The sequence below is a fragment of the Dendropsophus ebraccatus genome, chromosome 6 (assembly GCF_027789765.1).
Source record: "Dendropsophus ebraccatus isolate aDenEbr1 chromosome 6, aDenEbr1.pat, whole genome shotgun sequence".
Lineage (NCBI taxonomy): Eukaryota > Metazoa > Chordata > Amphibia > Anura > Hylidae > Dendropsophus > Dendropsophus ebraccatus.
Genome location: NC_091459.1, coordinates 120,808,648 through 120,828,133, shown reverse-complemented (window position 1 = coordinate 120,828,133; position 19,486 = coordinate 120,808,648). Strand labels below are relative to the sequence as shown.

General features: G+C 43.8%; 1 protein-coding gene across 3 annotated transcripts in view; it reads left to right on the top strand.

Annotated features, from left to right (window-relative positions):
- ELP3 (elongator acetyltransferase complex subunit 3) overlaps positions 1 to 19,486 on the top strand; it is a 238,387-nt gene that overhangs the window by 211,989 nt on the left and 6,912 nt on the right. For all 3 annotated transcript variants that reach the window (XM_069975787.1, XM_069975786.1, XM_069975785.1), the window contains 4 exons: positions 1,281 to 1,371; positions 2,486 to 2,551; positions 6,124 to 6,351; positions 11,736 to 11,817. In XM_069975787.1, the coding sequence (XP_069831888.1) occupies positions 1,281 to 1,371; positions 2,486 to 2,551; positions 6,124 to 6,351; positions 11,736 to 11,817 (467 nt within the window). The remainder of the gene's footprint in view (positions 1 to 1,280; positions 1,372 to 2,485; positions 2,552 to 6,123; positions 6,352 to 11,735; positions 11,818 to 19,486) is intronic.

The following is a 19,486-nucleotide window of genomic DNA, read 5'->3' as shown; positions in this document are numbered from 1 at the left end:
GCAGCATGTGCACTGCTGTTCCATTCATTGCCTGTTAAAGCTGCCATATCTCTTTTTTGGGTTTTGCCCCTGGTATATCTCAGAATACTGGCAAAAATTTATTTCGACCTTGCAATAAAAAGGACTTGTAAATTAAAGGTTATTTAGAAGTCCAAGATTCTTGGTCAGTTTGGTTTTATCCGTGGAGTGTGTCCATGTAGTGGGTCATAAATCCAGGTGCCAGGTTTAGTCCATGTTGATGGGAATGTTTTTTTTTTTTTTTTGCATGAAATTTTTTTATTGAAAGAAGTATAGAAAAGAAAAACATAATGGTGACTGCACAGAGCCAAAAGATAAGGAACATCAATATAGTATAGCAGCCGAGCATGTCCAACTGTGACAAAGGAAACATAGTAATTATGTCATATAAAACAGCAGAAACTATAACTTCAAACTAAGTCACAGGAATTTTGTGTCACCTATAGATTTGACAACTTAATGTGTATTATGTCAAGAAGAACAGAATAGTTAGGAAATGAAGAAAAATGTAGCGTAAGCGAGAAGAAACACGAAAGGAAGGATAGATAAAGGATAAAATAAAAAAATGTAAAAAAAAGAGGGGGAGGAAGGTCGGTCTAAGGAGCACAACAGATTCAGGGAGCAGCAAGCCAGTTTGCCATTTCAGGGCTGTCATGGAATGGCAACCAAGGTGTCCAAATGTGAGCAAATAGTTTATTGCGGCCTGCGTCCGACTGGAATGTTTTTATCAGTTTGAATTCCCATACTTTCCTCTCTATGTCCCTCTGGAACTTACCTCTGAGTACTAGATCTGTCATTCTATGGTCCAGTCCTGAAAAATGTTGGCCTACAGGGGTGTTCAGACTTTTTTTTTATAGTGTGCCTATGTAAATTCATTCTAATCTGCAATATCTGTTTTGTTTCCCCAGTGTAAATTGCTGTGGGGCACCTGAGTTGTTCAAAGCTTTAATATTTAGGCCGCCTTCAAGCTTCATGCCAAAAGGTTGATAGTTGCAAACTGATGGTGCATTAAGATTCCTCTTTACACATTAGGCTTTGGTTAGTTTGGTTGGAGCTGGACCCAGAGCAAGCGCACCATTTCTTACTCTGGTTCCTACTTCTTCATATTTGATTTTAGCCTTGATGAAATTCCTAGCAGTCTTCCTCCTAAGCATTTACAATGTATACTTATAGTCTTACTATTGATTGACTTATTGAGGATTTTTGCGTTGAATGACACTTGGCATATTGATAATAGCCTTTTTTCCCCTCTGTTTTTTCAGAGATATTCCTATGCCGTTGGTAAGCTCTGGGGTGGAGCATGGTAATCTGCGAGAATTGGCGTTAGCCAGGATGAAAGATCTCGGCACAGAGGTAACAATATAATTCTTGGTGATGGCCAGATACTTCCTTATGAAGTAGCAGCTTGTTATTGATCCGACAACGTCATGTAGATTCATGAAGGCGCTTACTGACACAATGACTGACACAAAGCCGTATTTATCACCAAGCTGATTTATGACTTTACGGGTATTGTTGGTTATAGTGGGGTTAAGGCAGTGTGGGTCATTACTGTCAATGGGAAGGGGGTCACTTACATAGTGATAAATGATGGGATAACAGCCTGACCTCCTTAGGTGGCCATAGATGCTACAATAATTCACAAAATGAAAGAGAGTTAATGTAATGTCAATGGTAGTGGCAAATACATTACACAGTAGATTATTTAGAATACCCAACACTTGATAGTCTCTGAAAACAGAATCCGGCTTGATGGATAGTGTTGAGCGAACTTCATAATGTCTTCAAAATGTCAAAGTTCAGCAACTTCTGTGAACCCGAACACTCAGCATATAACTGCCCGTGTCTGGAGGGAAAAGAGGGATTGAAGGGCGCCTTCTAGTGTAGTAGGTAAAAGTACTGAATGCAGCAGTACAAATGCAAATTCTATGTGAATAACATTCACCCTGTGGAGTTGTGCTAGAATAGGCACAACTCTACACACAGCGTATGTGAAACACATTCTGTATTCATGATTTTCAGGCAGTCCTCGGGCTTCCTCTACCTTACCCAGAAGAGGGGAGTAATATGCTGAGCGTTTGAGTTTATAGAAGTTGCCGAACATTGACAATTTCATAGAGTTTGCTCAACACTATTAATGGATTTTCTTTGTGGCTGCCCGTGCCTTGCCGAAAAGCTGCATCAATGGTGGTCAGTGTTTTGGGAAACTTTCTAAATGAAAGGGTCCTTGCTTTCCATTATTGGAACTCTAACATCTAATCATAGTGCCAATGATTTCTTTGCATGTGAAGATGATGATTGTTCTTCATCACATAAGAGGACAGAGAGCGGCAATGAACAGTAGTTATAGAATGTTCTTGGCTGTTTCGTCTCAATACTAAGATCATTGCCCATTTGGTTGGACTTGCTTAGTGAAAAATATATTAAATAGACGTGTGACCTGTACTGATCTGTACATCCTCCATAGTGTCGTGACGTCAGAACAAGAGAAGTGGGAATCCAAGAAATTCATCATAAAGTCCGACCCTATCAGGTATGTGTTCTCTCTACGTAGTGGTCATTTGTAGAACTGTAAGGTAAGAACTTATAAGAACAACTTAGCCTGTGTGGGTTTTTTGTCTATATAGTGGCAGAAAGGTATAAAAACATATACCAGGTCGTACTCAACCTGGGTCCCTTGACTTGAGAGGACTGAATATAGTCTACTGGTGACTAGTCCCTAACAGAATAATATATCTGAAAATAGGCTCAATGTAGTCACCAGTAGGCTACATGCAGTCCACTGAACTCAGTGGGCCTGGCACAGGTATGCCTCCATATACGACATACATTTCTGTCTATATGTCAAGAAATTCCTTGGGTCATATGTCTGTGCATGTAGTCTACAGACATTATTTCTTAACATCCTTCTGACTTCTTTGCCTTGACTTCCACTTTGGAAATTAAAGTTCTTCTCACCCTTATACTATAACTGCTGTATAGAAGAATGGGAAACCCATTCCCATCGTGGGCACCTAAAATGATACTTCTTTTAATATCCTTATTTCCTCACTTATCGTGGACCGCTATACATGTCTTTCATAGACATTGGTGAAACATGGCTAGAATATATCACCAGTTACTGATCGACAGGAGTTCTGCTAATGTGACACCTGCTTCTGGGAAATCTGTCCATGCCACTTTGTCTTCTAATGGCTTCACTTTTTGTCCATGTAGTGACTGGTTAAAATGTAAACAACACCTTCCTCTCCCCCCCCCCTTCTAGCGATCAGTGGGGTTGCGGTGACCAGACCCCTGCCAGTCAGACTTTGCTTACTCCGGCCACATATGTCTGTAATGAGACAAAGCAGTTTACCCACGACCCAGTGGAAATGTAGAGTAAATTTTATTAAACTTTCCTGGGATAGGTAATTGTTTACACTCCTAAATATTGAAGTTCCATCACCAAGAAGGACAAGCCGTAAGATTAAGCCAATCAAAAAGGTAGCAAGAAAATCATAACATTTTCAAGCTCCTAGCTCTAATCTGTGGCATGTGCGGCTTGGTGTAAATGCCAGATTAAAAGCAATTTTTTTTCAGCCACGTTAAACCTCAGAAATTGGATCAGGCATTGTGTGATGGCCGTTTTACATCTCTGTTATCACCACTTGTCACAGTTTGGCAAGTCTACTCCACATTGACCACACTGACGTTAGAATCCAAGTTTAGGGCATCAAACAGTGTCTACATAAACCATCAGAAGGTTCTTGCACAACATTGGCCTACAAGACAGATGTCCAGTTACTGGTCTTGCATTGGGCTCACACCACGACTATCATGGTGCAGAGCAAGACTGTAATAGAGGACGCAGTAATAGCCAGAGATTGGTCTGGGACCACATAGTCAACACCATAAAGAAGCCTTCACTAAAGGAATGTCACTAGAAATGAGCGAACAGAGTTCGGGTTCGAGTCGATCCGAACCCGAACGTTCGGTATTTGATTAGCTGGGGCTGCAGAACTTGGATAAAGCTCTAAGGTGGTCTGGAAAACATGGATACAGCCAATGACTATACCTATGTTTTCCACATAGCCTTAGGGCTTTATCCAAGTTCAGCAGCCACCGCTAATCAAATGCCGAAAGTTCGGGTTCGGATGGACTAGAGCATGCTCCAGGTTCGCTCATCTCTAAATGTCACACTTGTCCTACATCTGGGATTCTAGTTTAAAGGGGTATTCCAGGGAAAATCTATAAATTAGCAATGGAAAGGGTTAACCAAGGTTAACCCTTTCCTAATATACTTACCTGTCCGTTTTTGGCCCCCCCAAGGAGATCTCCGGTCCGGTCAGGTGATTGTCCGGGCTGCAACTCGCGGATCCTCTTCTTCCGGTTCGGTGACATCACCATACCGGGCCGGCGTCGGCTCTCCTATTAGCAGCAGAGCACTAAACCCTGACTGGCTTGGTAGCATGTAGCCAATCAGGGTTCAGTGCTCTGTGTCCCCCCACCTGCTGTACCAAGTTAGCCGGGTGCTGATGTCCCCGACCCCCCTCCTTCATGTATAATCACCCCGATCTCTCCCCCGGCCCCCCTCCTTCATGTATAATCACACCGATCTCTCCCCCGGCCCCCTCCTTCATGTATAATCACACCGATCTCTCCCCCGGCCCCCCTCCATGTATAATCACCCCGATCTCTCCCCCTCCTTCCTGTGTATACAGTCCTATTCAAAGATCGCTCAGCCCCCGGTGTAACTGCTGCCTGTGCTGGCCCCGATCTCCGCACCTGTACTCAGCTGACAGGCGCTGTGTAAGTGAGTGCAGGAGAGATTTCTTCCTTGCTTCGTGCACAGCATCTGTCAGCTGAGTACAGGTGCGGAGATCAGGGCCAGCACAGGGAGCAATTACACTGGGGGCTGAGCGATCTTTGAATAGGACTGTATACACAGGAAGGAGGGGGGCCGGGGGGAGAGATCGGGGTGATTATACATGAAGGAGGGGGGCCGGGGGAGAGATTGGGGTGATTATACATGAAGGAGGGGGGTCGGGGACATCAGCACCCGGCTAACTTGGTACAGCAGGTGGGGGGACACAGAGCACTGAACCCTGATTGGCTACACGCTACCAAGCCAGTCAGGGTTTAGTGCTCTGCTGCTAATAGAAGAGCCGATGCCGGACCGGTATGGTGACGTCACCGAACCGGAAGAAGAGGATCCGCGAGTTGCAGCCCGGACCATCACGTGACCGGACCGGAGATCTCCTTGGGGGGCCAAAAACGGACAGGTAAGTATATTAGGAAAGGGTTAACCTTGGTTAACCCTTTCCATTGCTAATTTATAGATTTTCCCTGGAATACCTCTTTAAGCTTCTATGGCAAAAAAGTAAGTGAACCCCATTAATACAATCTTCCGATACCGTAACCGCCTCATAACTTACGCTGGGCTGACGGAACAGTTTTCCCCTTAGATCCCTTGTTATTATTACAGACCTCATCCGTATAGGCATGTCACCTCCATGTAGATACCCCCCTCCTTCCCCTCTAGGAATTCACAACTGGTGTTTCACCGCACAACAAGCAATAAAATTACCAATGATTTTATTTTTCTGTCTCATTTCCACGGCGCACACGGGGAGCGGAGGACGCTCACTACAACAGCTAATATCACAGCTCCTCTGGGAAGTGCGGCAGCTGGTGAAATCAGCTGTCAGAAAGTGAGCGAGCGGAACGCGTCTCCCCCCAGATCATTCTTAAATGTTTTGTTGACATTCGAGAAATTTAAATGACATTATTTTTTTTTTTGGTCCTGTGGCGCCTTATTAAGTATTGGGAATCGCTGTCGCAGTCAGTTTTCCGAATGCTATTGTCCTTGGAGTTTTACCCTTTAGGTCCCTAGGTCTACTTATTACTAGAAGTGATGCTGATTCTGACAAAAGTGAAATACACAGACTGGGGTCAGATAATATTTTTTTTTTTTTGTGCCATTTAAAAAAAAATACAAAATATTGTAGATTAATTTCTACTACTTGCCATGGTTCAGCAGACAAAGACTCTATGTTCCTGTTTAACCATATGATGTATATTTGGTTACTAAGGTTATTGCCTTTTTTTGGTTTCTATTTCTTTTAGGTAGAACTAATACGCAGGGATTATGTGGCCAATGGGGGCTGGGAGACTTTCCTGTCATATGAGGATCCAGAACAAGATATTCTTATCGGATTGTTACGCCTGCGAAAGTGTTCTCCAGAATCCTTCAGACCTGAGTTAAAAGGAGGTGTATCCATAGTGAGAGAACTTCATGTGTATGGTAGTGTGGTCCCTGTCAGCAGTCGTGACCCTTCTAAATTTCAACATCAGGTAATAAAGTAGAACATCAGCACCTAACTAATGTACATAATGTTCTCTGCTGGCAGAGCATACAGCTCCTGTAATACTGCCCGTCATGTACAAGAATATAACTACTACAATACTGCCCCCTATGTCCAAAATAAAACTACTTTAATACTCCTCTTATATACAAGAATATAACTACTATAATGCGGTTCAGGGAAGAAACAGAGTGCTGCACCTCACACCTATGGCTGATACTAGTGCCGCTTGGCTAAATAAAAAACACATCAGAATTTTGTGTATGAATTGATCAAGCCATACTGCCCCATGTACCTCGTGCCGGTATCTGATACACATGGGTCCCTACACTAAGTCCACACACCGTGCCAGTCAGTGGCCACCAACCCCGCAGGCGTGCACAGTCAGGGAACGGGGGCCATGGGACGGCCCTGCGACCCCCATGCCACAGGACCAGACCCAAAAACACCACACCAGAACCCGGCCAGCACCGCCGGCGGAGAAGGTCGCCCCCAAACAGCACAAGTCTGGATAAGGTATTACACTCACCATAGCTGCAGCAAACAGAATGGAAAAAAACAGGAGGGATTAAAACCATGTGCACTCAGGTGTCTCCTGCTGATTGCGGTCATGTGGGTCTCACCAGGAGGAGTGCAGTATTAACTACTATAATACTGCTCCTATGTACAAGAATATAACTACTATAATACAACATGGAGAGAGAAAAAGAGCTGCTGCACATCACACCTTTGGATGACACTAATGACTCTCAGCTACATTTAAAAACCAACGTCAGGATGTTGGTATATAATTTGATCAAACCATATTGCCTCATGTACCACGTGCAGGTCTTCTGGCTCACATTAGTCCCTACACTAACTCAACAGTGTGTCGGTCAGCGACTGCCAACCCAGCAAAGCGAGGGCAAGCAGGGTAGGGAGGCCATAGAATGGCCCTGCAACCCCAATGTCACAGGACCAACCCCAACACATGGCAAGTACCTCCTATTCTTCCCATTCTACCTGCAGGAGCAATGGTGAGTGATAAGACCATGTTCACACTTGTGTTGCTTGGTGGCAGCTTTCTCTGCCAGTGGTGCCTGCTGGGTTCGGGGGGGGGGGGGGGGGCTCTTGGGGTTTGGTCCTGTGACATTGGGTTTGCAGGGCCATTCCATCGCCTCCCTTCCCTGCTTGCGCTCGCTTTGCGGGGTTTGCGGTCTCTGACCGACACATTGTTGAGTTAGTGTAGGGACCCGTGTGAACCAGCGGACCTGCACGTGGTACATGGGACAATATGGTTTGATCAAATTATATACCAACATCCTGGCGTTGGTTTATAATTTTGTAGCTGAGAGGCATTAGTGTCAGCCATAGGTGTGATGTGCAGCAGCTCCTTTCTCTTTTTGTCCGCATAACTACTACAATACTGTCCCCTATATACAAGAATTTAACTACTATAATACTGCTCCTATACACTAGAACATAACTGCTATAATACTGCCCCCTGTGTACAAAAATTTAACTACTATAATACTGCTTCCTATATACAAGAATATAACTACTATAATAGTACCACCTATATACATGAATATAACTAGTATAATACTACCCACTATGTACAAGAATAGAACTACTATATTACTGCCTCCTATATTCAAGAATTTAACTATTATAATCCAACATGGAGAGAGAGGAGCGGCTGCACGTCACACCTATGGCTGATACTAATGCTGCTAAGCCTATTTTAAAATACCAACTTCAGGATGTTGGAATATCAATTGATGAAGCCATATCGCCCCGTGTACCAACGTGCAGGTCTCCTGGTTCATACGGGTCCCTACGCTAACTCCACACCGTATCGGTTAGTGACCGCCACCCCCGCAAAGCGTGCACATGCAGGGAAGGGAGGCCATGGAATGGCCCTGCAACCCCCATGTCACAGGACCAAACCCAAAGTTCCCCCCCCAAAAAACTATTATAATACTGCTCCTATATACAAGAATATAACTACTATAATGCTGCTCTTATATACAAGAATATAATTACTATAATACTGCTCCCTATATACAAGAATATATCTACTATACTACTATAACCCAAAGTGCCCCCCCCCAAAAAACTATTATAATACTGCTCCTATATACAAGAATATAACTACTATAATACTGCTCCTATATACCAGAATATAACTACTATAATGCTGCTCTTTTATATACAAGAATATAACTACTATAATCCAACTGAGAAAGAAGATCTGAGTTAGCACCAGAGTCCAGTATCATGTAATGTGTACCCACGAGCTAGGATATATGGGGTGAGGGTAATAGGCCTACGGTGTGCAGCATAGGGGTGCAAAGCTGTAACGAAGTATACGAGTATACGTCCAGTGGCTACAGCCGTTTCACGTGACTAATCACGCCTCTTCTAACGTGATTAGTCACGTGAAACGGCTGTAGCCACTGGACGCCCCTGCTTTCACTTCCCCTCCCCACTCGTGTCTATCAAGACGAAATAAAACGGACTTATACCGCAGCGTTTTTTGGTGAGTGCAAGCTTCTTTGTCTCCTTCTTTGGATAACTACTATAATACTGCTCCTATATACAAGAATATAACTACTATAATACTGCCCCTATATACAAGAATATAACTACTATAATACTGCCTCCTATATACAAGAATATAACTACTATAATACTGCCCCCTATATACAAGAATATAACTACTATAATACTGCCCCTATATACAAGAATATAACTACTATAATACTGCTCCTCTATACAAGAATAATCTACTATACTACTATAACTACTATAATCATCTCATCCACCTCCATAGCATAGGCATATTGCAATCCATAGTGCTGATTATCCGTTTCTCCTTGTGGCTATAACTACTATAATACTGCTCCTATATACAAGAATATAACTACTATAATACTGCTCCTATATACAAGAATATAACTACTATAAAACTGCTCCTACATACAAGAATATAACTACTATAATTCAGGAAAAGAAACACGTAGTAGCACTCACCCGTACTTCAGCTTAGCGACTTTATTGCATCCACAAGTTGCGGGGAGGGGAAGGGTTCAGGTGTGTTCGCGTCCTGGGACGGCCGTTTTGGGGATACGCCCCCTTTGTCGACCAGGTAATGACGTCAGGATCCTGGGAGGGGTGTTATATACATACTACAATGTGCACGTGATAAATAACAACCAGTAAAAGCAAATAACAGGTATCAGATGAAGACACTCAAATCGTTGCGCTCGTTTAGGCCGAGCGGGTCGACCGCATTCAGACGTGAAATCCATGTGGATTCCCTTCTTAATAAAGTTTGATGTCTGTCTGAGCCGTCTTTAGGGGGGTTAACCCGCTCAAGGCCAAGAAACTTCAATGAGGTGGTGTCGCCATTATGGACAGTTCTGATATGTTCAATCAGACGGGGGACTCCCTTTCCCGTCTTTACAGAATAAACATGTTCTTTAAAACGGATTCATGAAATAGCTTCTCGAAGACCCCGCATTTCATACAGGAAAAACAAAAACCTAGGCGATTGTCTCAGCAGTAATGTACATACTAAAGCCACTGCTACTAGCCAGAAACAATGGCTCACATCCACCCTACCGCAAGGGAACAAAAAATGCGGACAATGTAAATACTGTGTGCATCTATTAAATGTAGCGTATATTCGGTTAGGGGGCACTGATTGTTACATACACGATTTCATAACCTGCAAGTCCTGCTTTGTTGTATATGCCATAGTTTGTAGTTGCCAAATGTACTACATAGGTAAAATAAAAAGAGCTTTATGGATCCGTTTTAAAGAACATGTTTATTCTGTAAAGACTGGAAAGGGAGTCCCCCGTCTGATTGAACATATCAGAACTGTCCATAATGGCGACACCACCATTGGTTTCTTGGCCTTGAACGGGTTAACCCCCCCGTTGGCCTTGAACGGGTTAACCCCCCTAAAGACGGCTCAGACAGACATCAAACTTTATTAAGAAGGGAATCCACATGGATTTCACGTCTGAATGCGGTCGACCCGCTCGGCCTAAACGAGCGCAACGATTTGAGTGTCTTCATCTGATACCTGTTATTTGCTTTTACTGGTTGTTATTTATCACGTGCACATTGTAGTATGTATATAACACCCCTCCCAGGATCCTGACGTCATTACCTGGTCGACAAAGGGGGCGTATCCCCAAAACGGCCGTCCCAGGACGCGAACACACCTGAACCCTTCCCCTCCCCGCAACTTGTGGATGCAATAAAGTCGCTAAGCTGAAGTACGGGTGAGTGCTACTACGTGTTTCTTTTCCTGAACTTTGGTATATCTTGCCTCTGTAGTTTGCACCCCCACCCAGCAGCCGTAGCCACATTTATTGTCTGGCTCAAGACCGTTCCACAGACCCATTCCACACAGTGTATTATTTGGAGCGGTGCAGGTCTCTACATCTCACCACCTACATAACTACTATAATACTGCTCCCTATATACAATAATATAACTCTTATAATGTTGCCTCTATATACAAGAATATAACTACAATAATACTGCTCCTATATACAAGACTATAACTACTATAATACTGCTCATATATACAAGAATATAACTACTATAATACTGCTCCTATATACAAGAATATAACTACTATAATACTGCTCCTATATACAAGAATATAACTACTATAATACTGCTCCTATATACAAGAATATAACTACTATAATACTGCCCCGATATACAAGAATATAACTACTATAATACTGCTCCTATATACAAGAATATAACTGCTATAATACTGCCTCCTATATACAAGAATATAACTACTATAATACTGCCCCTATATACAAGAATATAACTACTATAATACTGCCTCCTATATACAAGAATATAACTACTATAATACTGCTCCTATATACAAGAATATAACTACTATAATACTGCTACTATATACAAGAATATAACTACTATAATACTGCTCCTATATACAAGACTATAACTACTATAATACTGCTCCTATGTACAAGAATATAACTACTATAATACTGCCTCCTATATACAAGAATATAACTACTATAATACTGCTCCTATATACAAGACTATAACTACTATAATACTGCTCATATATACAAGAATATAACTACTATAATACTGCTCCTATATACAAGAATATAACTACTATAATACTGCTCCTATATACAAGAATATAACTACTATAATACTGCTCCTATATACAAGAATATAACTACTATAATACTGCTCCTATATACAAGAATATAACTACTATAATGCTGCCTCCTATGTACAAGAATATAACTACAATATTACTGCTCCCTATTATAGACATTGCTGAACTGTAGTTTATATCTCCTGTTCTTCTCTGCTCAGGGTTTTGGGATGTTGTTGATGGAGGAGGCAGAACGTATAGCAAGAGACGAGCATGGATCCTTCAAAATCGCAGTCATTTCAGGTGAATATTTTGTGAATTGCGATAACTAAATACAGATGAGGATTTACTCTCCTCTTTGATGAAAGTAACATGCAGGCTTTGGGATACTAGGATGGGGCTCTTTAAAAACATTAGTTTTCATCATAGTGTAGCATTAGAGAAGGGTAGGCAAGTTATACCTGCCTACCCCAATTCCTTCACAGCTGCTGTCTTTGGTACCTTCCTGTCTGTCATGTCACCATGTTTGAGTCATGTCACCAGGAAATTGTGGCTCAGCTAAACGCTGATTGGGGCTGGTTACTACTATGGCCTTTAAATGGCTGATGGGGAGTTTTCCATCTGAAAAGATTCCTCAGAGATACCAGGATGTGGTTGTGATTAGTTGGACCTATATGGCAGCTGTGGGGGATCAGGGTAGGTGAGTATGACCTTTTTTTTTTGTTACATACACATCTATCCATATGTAGAATTTTGTGTACTTCAGACAAGCCCTGTAAGAACTCTTCCTAGATAGGCTATAGATGGTTTGTGTGATGTGTGACACGTGTGACTGCTGTTACACGGACAGGTTAAAAAATCACAGGAAATAACAGTTTTGCACACAAACTACAGTGTTGTATGACACTCAACACCCTGGTGCAAAACAATGATAAACCTCTCTCCTATCATTCCTAAGTGTTATAGGTGAACACAAATAACCGATTTTTAATAAACTGAATATCTGATTATTTTATGGTGGCTGGCTTTTTTTCATTTTTGTGCCTAACACAAATAAGACTGCCAATCACATTCTAAGTATACCACACAAAGCACTGACCACCCATTCTCCCTAATATGATAAGGACAGCCGGCAAGCTACAACAATTTTAAACATTATTTCATAGCATTGACTCCTCCGTCAAGTTGTGTGTGTGTGTGTGTGTGTGTGTGTGTGTGTGTGTGTGTGTGTGTGTGGTGGGGGGCGGGGGGGGCACTCATTCTTCCACAATGTTTGATAACTTGCTTTATTACACGTAGCTTGTGTATTATAATTACATTTATTACATGGCGTCTGTGCTATAAAGTTCTTTATTCACCTATTAAGTAAAGCGTTTATTTCTTTCCATTCCCGGATCGGCGCTCTGACCGGTGACTCATGGTTAATGCTCAGTCCATTTTTTCGTCGTTCTTGATGTTCTGGGATAATGAATTCATTGTGTCTGAATTAAAACACAAGAACATTTTCAATCACCTTATAATCTTCTGCTGTAAATGTAACATCTAGACCTCCCACACTGTCGGAAATGGCTTTTAAAGTTGCTTTATGTGCTGCCCACTCATAGGATTCGGCAGTGTGTCCACTTGATGTGTCCGTGCCCGCTGGCTCACATGTTCACCAGCCCGGGGGGAGAGTAGGTGAGTACTGTATTTTCCGGCATATAAGACGACTGGCCGTATAGGACTACCCCTGACTTTTAAGAAAATTGTCAGGGGTTCGCCTTATACGCCGGAAAATGTTAACCCCTTCCTAAACGCAGCCCTGCTGCGGTCAGGCAGGGGTTAACTGCAGCTAAATTAAAAAACAAATATTTAACTCACCCGGGAACGGGCTCTAGTTGAGTTAATTTTTTTTTTATCGTGGTCGCCCCATGCGGTGGGGATGGGGCCATTTTTGAGCCCCCCCCCCCCACTGTATTGGGCGACCATACCCATCGTATAAGACGACCCGTGACTTCTAAGAAGATTTTGCGGGGTTAAAAAGTCGTCTTATACACCAGAAAATACAGTAGTTGTCTTTTGTGTTCCTGTTTTCTCTGTGATCTCTGCTGCTGGGTGGCAGGGGACCCGTGCTGCGATCCACACTTACACATTTCCTTTTATTTTTCATGGATGGCAGTGGGCGACACGGATCGGGTGAATGGCTGCATTTACTTGAATAGTTCATAAAATTGTCCGTGGTTGTGGATCATCATTACTTTACACACGGGTCATCATTACATCAGACATAGAAAGTTTCACTTCAAGTTCAACTTCTTCTTGGCATGTAATTTTTTAAGTGACTGTGCCGCTGACATTGTTCACATCAGTCATCTCTGTTTCCGCGTCACATCTCTATGTAATAGATGTTTTATAGCCACTTTGTGTCATAACTCTCTTCTTCTAAATTAGTTTTACAAGCAGAGTAAAATCTTTAATAAAAATCTCATCCTCAACGTCGTAACATTTTACTAATGGGGAAAATGAAGATGAATTGCCGTGAATTTGCTTGGAAATCTCTGCGGCCTCCATAGGATGAGTAACAGGATTAGACAGCACCGAGTAAGCGTCACTATCACATCCAAGCAGCTCAGCTTCATTAACCTAAAGGTAGTATTAGTTATGACCACCGGAGTAGAGGGGCAAAAATAAAACTATTTTATCCTTCCCAATAAGAGTTTCAGTAACTCATTTACTCCTAAAACCCTCGATCCGCTCTGAAAGCTGCAGTGGGCGGTCTAATTGGGTCTGATTGGGAACAGTTGCATCAGTGAAAGTGTCACTGTCTTTTACATTTTTTTTTTGCAGAAATCAAAAGTACCTGCAATTTTAAGAAACTTTGTAATTGAGTTTATTAGCCAAAAATGCTTTTTTTTAATCATGAAAAAGCAGTTTGAAGCTCTCCCCCCTGTCTTCATGGTTTTCTATGGAGAGGGGAGGGGTGGAGGGAGATGAGGCACCAAAACAGGACAACAAAGAGTTAATTTACAGCTACATCACTGGGCTATCTCCTCTAATATCAGCACTAACCTCTCTGACCTCTGAATACTGGCTTTCATAAAGCTCCCACTGTGTAATCCTTTGTTCTCTGCTGGTGACTAATCTCCCTCCTCCCCCCTCAACTGATATAAACTAGTCAAGATTTCCTGAAAATGAGCAATAATTGAGAGAGAGGAGGGAAGGGGGGGGGGGGGACCTGGGGAAAAGGCTTTTTGAATGCAGATAATGGCATTTTTGCCTAATAAACCCAATTACAAAGTTTCTTCAAATCTCCTGTACTCTTGATTTCTGGGGGAGGGGAGAGAACGAAAGTGACACTTTAAAGGGGTAGTGCGGTGGTAAAGAATTATTGACAGAATAACACACATTACAAAGTTATACAACTTTGTAATGTATGTTATGTCTGTGAATGGCCCCCTTCCCCGTGTCCCACCACCCCCACCCGTGTACCCGGAAGTGTGGTGCGCTATACATACCTGTCACGTGCCGACTAGTCTCCGATCTTCAGTCTGTGATGTCGTCTTCGGACGGCCGGGCCGAATCCCTCCGAGCGTCCTGAGTGCCGGCCGCCCTCTTCAGCATCCTCGGCTGAGCATAACTGTGCTCAGCCAATCGCGGCTGAGCAGCCGATGACGCTGAAGATGGCGGCCGGCACCCAGGACGTTCGGAGGGATTCGGCCCGGCCGTCCGAAGACGACATCACAGACTGAAGATCGGAGACAAGTCGGCACGTGACAGGTATGTATAGCGCACCACACTTCCGGGTACACGGGTGGGGGGGTGGGACACGGGGAAGGGGGCCATTCACAGACATAACATACATTACAAAGTTGTATAACTTTGTAATGTGTGTTATTCTGTCAATAATTCTTTACCACCGCACTACCCCTTTAAGGTCAACACAGAAAGGTCTTTTGCAGTTGCTGAAGCTTGGTAATACAATACCAATAAAAGATTAGAAAAACAAGGGAAGAAAGGGAGGAAAGAGAGGGGGGAGGCAGAGAAATGCCCGTGGGTCTCCGCATGCTCCTGAAGGTGCCCTAAGAAGTGGTTACGTTGCCAGTATAATCCCATGAGATTGCATTAAATTGGCGGGTTGTCTGGTAAGGTACCATGTGGTGTCTTGGAAAGTATGTCTGATATTGTCTTTGATTCGGAGAGGCAACATAGGAATGAAAGTTTCCCAAATTGTGAAGAATTTTTCCACTCTACGTTCTTTGAAGATTGATGCCTCCATCCAATCCATTTTAAACAGAAATAACAGTTAATCTAAGAATAACCTATGAGAGGGAGGGTGTGGGGACTTCCAAACTTGTAAGATGGCTTTGACTACTACTACTTTTACTATTCTAGCCAGCCGCACATCTCCTGCCTTGTCCATAGTATTCTATACTGTACTACTACCCTACCCAGCCGCACATCTCCTGCCTCGTCCATAGTGTTCTATACTGTACTACTACCCTACTCAGCCGCACATCTCCTGCCTTGTCCATAGTGTTCTACACTGTACTATTACCCTACTCAGCCGCACATCTCCTGCCTTGTCCATACTGTTCTATACTGTACTACTGCCCTACCCAGCCGCACATTTCCTGCCTTGTCCATAGTGTTCTATACTGTACTACTACCCTACTCAGCCGCACATCTCCTGCCTCGTCCATAGTGTTCTATACTGTACTACTGCCCTACCCAGCCGCACATTTCCTGCCTTGTCCATAGTGTTCTATACTGTACTACTACCCTACTCAGCCGCACATCTCCTGCCTTGTCCATAGTGTTCTATACTGTACTACTGCCCTACCCAGCCGCACATTTCCTGCCTTGTCCATAGTGTTCTATACTGTACTACTACCCTATCCAGCCGCACATCTCCTGCCTTGTCCATAGTGTTCTATACTGTACTACTACCCTACTCAGCCGCACATCTCCTGCCTCGTCCATAGTGTTCTATACTGTACCACTACCCTACTCAGCCGCACATCTCCTGCCTCGTCCATAGTGTTCTACACTGTACCACTACCCTACTCAGCCGCACATCTCCTGCCTTGTCCATAGTGTTCTACACTGTACTACTACCCTACCCAGCCGCACATCTCCTGCCTCGTCCATAGTGTTCTATAGCCGCACATCTCATGTCTTGTCCATAGTGTTCTACACTGTACTATTACCCTACCCAGCCGCACATCTCCTGCCTTGTCCATAGTGTTCTATACTGTACTACTACCCTACCCAGCCGCACATATCCTGCCTTGTCCATAGTGTTCTATACTGTACTACTACCCTACCCAGCCGCACATCTCCTGCCTTGTCCATAGTGTTCTATACTGTACTACTACCCTACCCAGCCGCACATCTCCTGCCTTGTCCATAGTGTTCTATACTGTACTATTACCCTACCCAGCCGCACATCTCCTGCCTTGTCCATAGTGTTCTATACTGTACTACTACCCTACCCAGCCGCACATCTCCTGCCTTGTCCATCATGTGTCATACTGTACTACTACCCTACACGGCCCCAGCATCTTTTATTAAATTCCCTCACGTCCAGCTCATACCAGATTCTCTCTTGGACGGCATGTGAAGTATGGCAGGAGCCCCTGACGCAGCCGTCACATCCTTGGGGTCTGGTAATTGGATGTAAATTGTGTCATTATTCTTTAGATGAATAGTTTCCCCAGTATAATTATCATTGATTGCGCTGATTACCAGTTCATTACTGGGAGATTTTTTCAGTATCTCTGTATGAAATAACCTTGGGGGAGGGGAGCTCTCATTTATGACACCAGTAGATGACTTGAGCAATGAATGCTCCTTATCCATTTGACGTCTAGTTCTGTTGTTTTACCCTCTGCCAGTGAATTGAGATACATGATAGACGTGTCAGCTGAACCCACCGACTTTGGCAGAACTTGCCGATTATCTAATGTGTTTAGTGACCTCCCTACTCCCCTTGGATGTCCGGAGAGAGATCAGCCATCTTGCAGTGCAGGAATTAAAGCGCATAGCTATTAGGAAGTTGTAGAACGTTTCATTGTAGAGTGATTATAGTGTCAGTGTCGTAAAACAAACAAATCTTTGACTTAAAGGGGTATTCCACCCAAGAGCTAAAAAATGAAATGTTCCCAAATCTAGTTATTATTATTCATCAAATCCCCTTTTTGAGTATTTTGAGCCGTCTCCTGCTTCCTAGCTGCTGCTTTCCCTGAGTTACAAGTTTTTCCAAAAGCCGATCTATATCCAAGATGGCGCTGGCCCCAAAACTACATTTCCCATCATTCAGTGCTTTGCCTGATAGGTCTGTTTTCATACCACCCGAGTATGTATTCAATACTGGCTGATGATGTCGCAGAGCTGATCTGCACGTGATATAGCGGAGGTGATGATGCGACCGCAGCACAGGAGAGAGCCGGGGTGATGTAATCTCCGTGTAGGAGTGGCTGGTGCAGCTGCAGCACCGGCTACTGCCATGTTTGTGGTGTTGGTAGTGGCCGTACAGGAGGGAGTTTGTTTACCAGGGGAAAGGGGAGGAGGTGTTTGGTGTTGTGTTGGGGTTGTAGGGCGTTGGGGGTGCAGGGAGGGAGCGGGCACTGTCATCCTGATGAGGAAGGAACATGACAGAGTTTAGCTCATTTTTAGCATGAAAAGCGGGTGAGTCCGCAGAAATAGTCCCAAAACGGCTCAAAACAGGAAATACTTCAGAAGAAGGTTTGGGGTTTTTTGATCAGTTAGTCTGGGGGCTTAGACGATAGCTCTCAGCTAAGCATCTTTCTCTGTCTCTAAGAAGGGTCTGATTTACTATAGAATCAGTCTACTCTATGGAGTCTTAGTGGTTTTGGTGTTCAGCATACAGAGTATACATCAGATGTGTGAGGAGGCATGTAACACTGGGACACGATCTGTGTTGTCTTCTCTTTGTTTACATAAAATTCTATTGAAACAATGTTCTTTTCTCTGCTCCCCCAAACACCTGACATTCTGATAGCGAACACGCACTGCAATGTTCTGCTGTCATACGCTGAGCATACAGAAAACTACTGCACATCTGAGGCAAGGGGGTATATCTAAATAGAGGGCAGGTGAAAGGTGTTATAGGGGGCTCCAGACTACACAGCCAGACTGCTGGTATAGGGGGCTCCAGACTACACAGCCAGACTGCTGGTATAGGGGGCGCTCTATACTACACAGCCAGACTGCTGTTATAGGGGGCGCTGTATACTACACAGCCAGACTGCTGGTATAGGGGGCTCCAGACTACACAGCCAGACTGCTGCTATAGGGGGCTCCAGACTACACAGCCAGACTGCTGTTATAGGGGGCGCTCTATACTACACAGCCAGACTGCTGCTATAGGGGGCTCCAGACTACACAGCCAGACTGCTGCTATAGGGGGCGCTCTATACTACACAGCCAGACTGCTGCTATAGGGGACGCTCTATACTACACAGCCAGACTGCTGCTATAGGGGGCGCTCTATACTACACATCCAGACTGTTGCTATAGGGGGATCCAGACTACACAGCCAGACTACTGCTATAGGGGGCTCCAGACTACACAGCCAGACTGCTGCTATAGGGGGCGCTCTATACTACACAGCCAGACTGCTGCTATAGGGGACGCTCTATACTACACAGCCAGACTGCTGCTATAGGGGGCGCTCTATACTACACATCCAGACTGTTGCTATAGGGGGATCCAGACTACACAGCCAGACTGCTGTTATAGGGGGCTCCAGACTACACAGCCAGACTGCTGCTATAGGGGGCGCTCTATACCACACAGCCAGACTGCTGCTATAGGGGGCTCTCCACAATACCAGATCGCAAATTACAATTTAGTTTTTTATTTACTCACAGTATGTTCCTAGGTGTTAGTTGGGACGTTGTTTGATCATTATGTCCCTATTTACATTCAGTATGAAAGGGAGGAGAGGGGCGTTCTTATTTGTCCACCTCAG